The sequence below is a fragment of the Nicotiana attenuata genome, unplaced genomic scaffold (genome assembly GCF_001879085.1).
Source record: "Nicotiana attenuata strain UT unplaced genomic scaffold, NIATTr2, whole genome shotgun sequence".
Lineage (NCBI taxonomy): Eukaryota > Viridiplantae > Streptophyta > Magnoliopsida > Solanales > Solanaceae > Nicotiana > Nicotiana attenuata.
In genome coordinates, this window is record NW_017670720.1 from 381,532 (window position 1) to 390,081 (window position 8,550).

The window sequence follows — 8,550 nt, forward strand, 5'->3', positions numbered from 1 at the left end:
AATATAAAAATTATCTTTCTAAAACCTAGTCAACATAAATATAAAAGTGGTCAGAAAATGTCATTTTTGGCCAAAAAAGTAATGTGACTCTTAATTTTGCTTAATAAAAAAGATCGTATAATCAACCCATTTTAACACCCGTGCACATTTGATGTAATGCATGTCTAAATAAAGGTTAGCAAATTTAATTTCGAGAATTAATATAATTAGGCTATTCTAAAATTGGCAGTTAATTCGCGACTCTTTTTTTTTTTTTTAATCTGGACATATGAGCAACCATGCTTGCTAAATGCTAAGCTCACATAGGCAGATATATCTGCAAAAGTGTATGTAATAAGAATTTTAAGATATTTAATTTAAATTATCTGTGATAAACCAAACAACGTATTCTTAGATATTTTATAACGTTATACCAAATTGCAAATTCCAGCGCGAATCCGGATTAGTCGGGCCCCAATATGAATACCGAATACTGAGTGAGAAATCAAAAAAAAAAAAAAATGGACATCATCTTTTATATAGCGGATAACTTATTGTAAGATATATTTAGAAAGGAACAAACGAAAACATTAACATCTTGTTTGGATGTATTGAAAGGAAGCATCTTCAGCTGAATTGAATGAAGAGGATAGGTGAGGAAGAAGAAGCGAGAGAGAAGAAAGAGAAAATTCTCTGTTTTGTTATTCAAAAAATAAAAGCCTCAATTTACACGTGTGTGTCTTTCCTCATTTTTAATACCTACCCACCTAATACAAATTAATTAGCTTAACTACTCAACTAACTGTATATATGAAACTAACTAACTGACTCCAAACTAACATGTACAACACCAATAGCCTATTTACAAGTATTGCTACTACTACTCTTTTCAACACCCCCCCCCCCCCCCTCAAGTTGGGTGATGAAAAATGTTGATTATCCCCAACTTGCAAACCATCTCATTATGTAGCTGTTTTCCAAGTGCCTTGGTTAGTATATCTGCAATTTGATCTTTACTGGGAACATAAGATGTTTTAATCATGCCCTGTTGTAGTCTTTCTCGAATGAAGTGGCAGTCAATCTCTATGTGCTTTGTGCGCTCATGATACATTGGATTTGAAGCAATCTGTATAGCTGCTTTGTTATCACAGTACAACTCCATAGGCAAATCAACTTGCATTCCTAGTTCTTCCAGCAGTCCATGTATCCAAGTTAACTCAGCCATAGTGCTTGCCATGCTTCTATACTCAACATCTGCTGAACTTCTTGAAACAGTCCTCTGTTTCTTGGATTTCCAAGAAATCATGGAGTCTCCGGGTTTCATGCAAAAGCTTGTAACAGACTTCTTTGTCACTGAGCAGGATGCCCAATCTGCATCACAAAATGCAGATACCTTCCTACTCTGTTTGCTACTCATTAACAAACCTTGTCCTAGACAATTCTTGATATATTTCACTACCCTCAATGCTGCATCATAATGAGACTGTTTTGGTGCATTCATAAATTGACTGAGAACTTGGACTGTATATGAAATATCTGGCCTTGTGATTTCCAAATACAAGAGTCTCCCTATAAGTCTCTGATACATTCTGATGTCTTCAAGCTCTATATCATGTCCTTGCATACCAAAAGCTTGTCATATTCGACACTAGTGAGTTTCATGTTCTGGTCTAAAGGGGAAATGTTGGCTTTGCTCCTCCTAGGCCACATTCTGACACAAGTTCCAACGCATACTTCCTTTGGTTCATGAGGATTCCCTTATGTGATCTTGCAAATTAAATACCAAGGAAAAACTTTAGCTCTCTCAAATCCTTTATCTTGAAATTGTGATTCAATATATCTTTGGCTTCTTGAATTATCATAACCTGTGATCAAAAGATCATTAACATATACCAATATAATCACTATGGCATTCCCTGTTTTCTTAGTGAATAGTGAATGATCCAATTTGCTTTGGTTGAAACCAGACTGTGTGAGAGCTGAGGTGAGCTTTAAATTCCATTGTCTGCTAGCCTGTTTAAAGCCATAGAGGGATTTGAGTAGTCTACACACTCTAGTCTCCCCTAACTACCAAACCCTTGAGGCAATGACATATAGACTTCTTCTGAAAGGTCACCCTATAGGAAAGTGTTGTACACATCCATCTAAAGCAGGGGCCAACCATACTAAGCAGCTAGAGCAACAACACTCCTGACTGTGACCATCTTCACCACAGGTGAGAAGGTCTCATGGTAATCCAACCCCTCTTGTTAAGTGAACCCCTAGGCAAATAATCGAGCTTTGTATCTTTCCACAGTCCCATCAGCCTTGTACTTCACCTTATAAACCTATTTGCAACCAATTGGAGTCTTGCCTGCAGGTAAATCTACCAACTCCCAGGTGTTATTGTCAGTGAGGGCATGAACCTCAAGCTCCATAGCCTGTACCCAATTGTTGTCTTTAGCAGCTTGTTTAAAGGTTGTAGGTTCAACAATGGAAGAATAAGAGGTGAGACAGGCTTGATAAGAAGGTGATAAAGAAGATTAGTTGAGGAAGGAAGAAAAGGGGTAAGGAATAGAAGTACACTTGACTTGATGCACATAATCAGTTAACCATAACGGGGGATTAGATGTCCTGGCAGACTTCCTCAGAGTGACATCTGAAATGTGAGTGGTATGTGGCTCAATGAGAAGTTGGAGGTGAACATGATGGTACATCATCCCTGGCAGGGAATGTATCATCATATGAAGGAATAGAAGCTGGACTAGGAAAGGTAGGAGCTGAGTTAGGGAGATGTGAATGTAGAAATGTGGACTTGGGATGTCTAAAAGGAAATGTATTTTCTCTAAAAGAGACATCTCTGCTGACAAAAAAGGTTCTTGATGAAATGTTGTATAGTTTATACCCTTTTTGAGTTTCTGAGTAACCCATGAAGATGGCAGGAATGGCTTTAGAAGAGAACTTGTCTGTGAAGCATGGGGTGGTTGCATAGCACAAACAGCCAAACACTTTAAAATGAGTAAGTGAAGGTAGTTGACCATGAAATAGTTCATAAGGAGATTTCCCTGAAAGAACTGAAGAAGGCAATCTGTTAATGATGAAGGCAGCTGTAAGAACACATTCTCCCCAGAATTTTAAGGGTACATGGGCATGAAACCTAAGGGCTCTAGCCATTTCAAGTAAATGCATGTGCTTTCGTTCAGCCACTCCATTTTGTTGTGGAGTGTGCACACAAGAACTTTGATGGACAATCCCAAGAGAAGTGAAAAGAGTTGCACATTGAGCATTAAAAAATTCAACACCATTATCAGACCTAATAGTCTTGATAGAAGCAGAAAATCGAGTCTTAACAAGTGCAATAAAAGACTTGATTAACAAGAACACATCAGTTTTCATTCTCATCAAGTAGATCCAAGTCATTCTAGAATAATCGTCTATAATGGTAAGAAAGTATCTATATCCATTGTAAGTGGATTGTCTATATGGACCCCACACATCCATATGTACAAGATCAAAAGGGGTTACAGTTTTATTATGACTAGTAGGAAAGGGGAGCTTAGTCTGCCTTGCTAAAGGACAGATAGTACAAGACAACAACTCATGGGCTTTTAGAAATTGAATTTTCTGTAGGACTGCTAGTGGAGCATGGCCAAGTCTATGGTGCCATATAGAGCACTGATTTGAATGCTTTGATGGAGAGCAAGGTAGAAGCTAGAACTGACACGGGAGAAGCAGCAGGAACTGAAACAGGAGGGGCAACAGGACAGGAATTTGTAGTAGGTATTGTTGTATTGAATGCTATGGCTAATGATTGCTCAGGTGCTTTAACAGGTGATGGCTTCTTAGCAGGTTGAAGTATGTAGAGGTCATCCTTCTCCTTACCAATCCCCCTCACCTTGCTAGTGCAAAGGTCCTGAAAAATGCAAAATTAGGGGAAGAATAATGCACAACATCTCAGCTCTTTGGTAAGTTTGGATACTGATAACAGGTTATATTTGAAATTTGGAACATAAAGCACATTATACAATTCAAGATCATCAGAAAGATTAATGACCCTATTGTGTTACTGATGAAATATTTCCATTTGGTAGATGGACTTTACTGATATTGGGAAACACAGGAGTAGATTGAGTTAAAAGATCCAGACTAAAAGCCATATGGTTTGAGGCCCCAGTGTCAATTATCCACGAGTTAGGTTCAGAACCTGCAAGCAAACAAGTGTCAAGGAATTCTTTTATACCTGCCATGTTAACTTTGGCTTCTGCAACTGCTGGTTCATGGCTGATTAATTTCAAAAGTTGATCATATTGCTCTGAGGTAAACATTGGCATGCTGCTAGTCCCTGATGATCCACTTGCTTCTAGTTCTTCAACATGACTAACATTGTTGGCAGAATGTCCAAGACTGACACTATTAGCTGAATGTCCCCTGTTATCTCCTAAACTCTGTGGCCTATCATAGGTTCTCCTTTTGTTGAACTTGTGATTGGAAGGATATCCCACCAACTTTTAGCAGTTTTCTCTTATGTGTCCTTTTATATTACAGTAATCACAATAAGGTCCATTGTTTCTTTTGAACCTGTTGTTTTGTAATCATTCAAGTTCATCTATTGCAGTGTTGGTATAAGTTGTGACATCATGTTGGACTGAATCCTTTGGCTTTCATCCTGCATTATCATATTGTAAGCTTGATTGAGGGTTGGAACAGGGACTGTTAGCAACACTTGACTCCTAGCTTGGGCATATGTTTCGTTTAATCCCATTAGAAACTGTACAAGTCTCTGTTGTTCCATATGTTCTGCATACTCTTTATGTTTTGCACAGTCACATAGCAAAGGTACCATGGACCAATATTCATCCCAAACACTCTTCAATTTTGAGTAATGTTCCGATACTGATGATGTGCCCCGACTTATGGTGCAAATTTCACGGAGCAATTGATAGACTCTAGTCAAGTTTTTCTTGTTAAATCGTTCCTCAAGGTCCATCCAAACACTGGTAGCATTAGTTGAATACATCATTCCATTTGCCAACTCTTTTGATACAGAATTAGTTATCCATGACCGAAAGAAAGCATTACATCGTTCCCATTCATGTTCTAAGTCGCCTTTATAATGTTCTTTGCAACACGTCCCATCTATGAACCCTAATTTGTTCTTCGCCAATAACGAAACCTTCATAGAACTTCTCCATGCTGTATAATTTTCAATTCCTGTTAATTGATGTAGAACTAAAACACTACCTGGACTATCCGATGGATGCAGATAAAGAGGATGCCTAGGATGAATATCTGTGAACTTCTCTGCATTGCTCGTCTCAGTTTCTCCAGATTCCGGCATTTTTACTTTCAATTTCTTAGCAATTTGAAATCAAAACTCACCTTGATGTGAAATAGGAATGAACGAAGGCTCCGACTGTAAAAATTACTGGATTTTAGGGTAGATCTACCTCTCACACAACAATCGTGAAATTCTAGGGCTAATCTGAGTTTCTCTCAAATCTTCAACGAAATAGAGTTGATTCTTCACCAAGAATCACAAATTCCACAATAATTCAGCTCGAAAACACCATGGATCTATGGCTCTGATACCATATTGAAAGAAAGCATCTTCAGCTAAATTGAACAAAGAGGATAGGTGAGAAAAAAGAAGAGAGAGAAGAAAGAAAGAATTCTTTGTTTTGTTATTCAGAAAATAAAAGCCTCAATTTACACGTGTGTGTCTTTCCTCATTTATAATACCTACCCACCTAATAAAAATTAATTAGTTTAACTACTCAACTAACTGTACATATGAAACTAACTAACTGACTCCAAACTAACATGTACAACACAAATAGCCTATGTACAAGTATTGCTACTACTACTCTTTTCAACAGGATGGTTGTACCCATTGTATTGTATTGTATTGTTATCCCAAAATAATATTTATTTTGATTGTTATTAACATTGATTGTATTGTATTGTTAGGTGTGGCGGGATTGTTTCCTATTTTTCTTTCTAATTATTCCCTAACTTATTACTCCATAATTCTAATCTACTTCTACCGCTTCATACTCCAACGTAAAAGGTATAAGTTTTGTCTTTTTTTTATTTCGCTTTTTCTCCTAATGTGATTTTAACTCCAATTCTTTGTTCGTTTCTGCCAATTCTCGTTCTTTTATTTATCAAAGTTTTTTCTTTCTTTTTCTAATGATAGTTAAAGACATATTTGGTGATAAATTACTAGAGAGGAATTTTCTTAAATTATTTTTATGCGTAATTCTTGATAAATTTAATATTTAAATAATCGAGGGTATTTTAGTAAACTTATCAGTTACAGTACAATACAATATAGTCAAACCAAACAGCAAAATATTATTTAACAACAACAAACAATATAATCTATCCGAATATTATATCATAAAACGATACAACACAATACAATATATTATAATACGATGGGTAACAACCATCCAAACAAGCTGTAAACGTACAACGAAAAAGTAAAAAAGAAGTGGCAAATGGCAAAATAATATAATACAGCCTGCTAAGTTTGAATGTGAAGACCAAGGCTTGGATATGAATTAAATCAATTAGAGATCCAGTGTAACAAATTAAGACAGCCATGTCACTATTTCAGGCCAAAAATGTCATTTTTTCTGTCACTTTATATTTCTATTAAATAGGCTTTAGAAAAATAATAATGGCATTTATATTACAAAGCTTAACTTGATTGACCATCAGCGAAATTTACGCCGGGGATATCAAAAAATAGCACGGGCTAACCAGTTTTTGGACTGGTAATTGAAAAATAGCTAGCGTTTGTAAAGTCATTGAATAATAGCCTCTATGGCGAACACCTACCTTTCCAAATAAGTCCAAGGCGAGGACCCGTTAATTGACGATGCGTTCCGTCGTCAGCAAGCGGTGGCCGACAAGGTTGCTGAAACACGAAAAGTTTCAGCATAATATGTAGGATTATGGAGCTCCTACATATTGAAAGTATAAGGAGGGGGGGTGAATTGTTGCCTAATTAAAATTTAGTCGGCTAATATGAATATTAGTTGACTAATCCACGAGACAGAAGGAGTAAAAGCAGTAAAGAGCTATAGTAAGACACACAATATTTATACTGGTTCGGTACCGTTGTGGTACTTACATCCAGTTCCCTTGGGTCACAAGGGTTCCCTTAAGATCTTTGAATAAATTTACACGATTGATGGTATCTTTGTGTTTACCATCAACATATAGAACCAACAATCGAGTTCTAATCAAGTGACACAACTTTCTTTTGTACTCTAGATCTCTCTATCTTTTGAGACACTGATAACTCAAAATTACAGTGTTTGAACTAAGAAGTAGACAAATTTGGAATACTCTTTTTGTAGTTGCGTAGTCTTCCTCTTGAGAGAGCTTCCTTTTTATACTAGAGAAAAGAGCCGTTAAATCCTTATTGGAAACGGGAGGCATAAGATCTTTGATTAAGGGATTTGACCCAAGAGATGCCTCTTTGAATCTTGCTCTTTGATTGGCCCAGATTCGAATGTGACCTTCCATGTTACAGCTGATTTCAAGGAGAGATTTAGTGAGCGTATTCTTCGAAACTGGAATGATCAAGATTGGTAATCTGAGTTCCCTTGATTGAGTCAAAATGCTTCTTGATTGACCATTAATGATTGTAATTGAATCTTCATTTACTCCTTGAGTCGAGTTGCCTCTTAATGATCATTAATGCAGTAACTAATTCTTCCTTCTTTCTTTATTTTGAATCCAGTAGCAATCTTGCTAATTATCTTCATTCTTTCCTTTTTGTTTACCCTGAAAATATAACAGAAGATAATATTGTCATCATTGAAACTTAAACTTAAAACCTATCAATCTCCCCCTTTTTGATGATGACAATCAAGAGGGAGTAAACAGGATTTAAAGAATCTTAAGATACTTCCCTTTAGGAGTTGCTCCCCCCGAGCTAGTGCTTCCCTTGAGTTGAATTGTTCCTATGTTTGAAAAGATGTGCTCATGTCTCCCCCTAAGTGTTTACTCCCAGTTTTTCTCCTCCTTTGACATCAATCAAAAAGGAAAGAGGAATAACATACAAAATCACAGAGCATATATAATAAACATACTAAAAGGGTTAGAGCAGTAGAGCCTTCAGCAGAGGCTTAAGTTAGTACAGACCCAAAAAGTAATAGTCCAAAAAGTAATAGTCTAAAAACATAGGTTGTTTGTCACAAATAGCCAGAGATGATTAATGACGTCCCAGAAAGTATTTGAGGGTGTTGATCACTTTGGTGCAGAAGGAGTCATATGAGTTGTCAACATCTACGACGAGCTTGTCCATTTTTTCAGTCATGGAATTGAAAGCCCTTGTTCCCTGTCTCCTTGTAGCCCCAATGTCTATCCGTAGCTTTGCTACATCTGTACCTGTCTCCTTAGTGACTTCTCTGATTTTATCTACCTGTTCTTTCATTTCCACCAGCAGCAGCTTGGCTTCATCAAGTTGTTGTTGAATGTGTGGAAGACTCTGGGAGGTAGTCGATTGAGGGACTGGTTGATCAACTGGAACATCTACCGGAGCTGGAGCACTTTCAACATTGGCCCTTTTAACCCATC

The 8,550-nt window shown here is 37.0% G+C and overlaps 1 protein-coding gene across 1 annotated transcript; it reads right to left on the reverse strand.

Moving 5' to 3' along the window:
* Positions 1 to 889: 889 nt before the first annotated feature.
* LOC109242633 (uncharacterized mitochondrial protein AtMg00810-like) lies at positions 890 to 1,567 on the reverse strand. Its single transcript, XM_019409467.1, has one exon. The coding sequence runs from the start codon at positions 1,565 to 1,567 to the stop codon at positions 890 to 892; it is 678 nt and encodes a 225-aa protein (XP_019265012.1).
* Between the last annotated feature and the right edge of the window lie 6,983 nt (positions 1,568 to 8,550).

What these genes read in the sequence shown, in the direction of transcription:
- LOC109242633 (XM_019409467.1), bottom strand. Translation starts at nt 1,567, where the DNA reads ATGTATCAGAGACTTATAGGGAGACTCTTGTATTTGGAAATCACAAGG.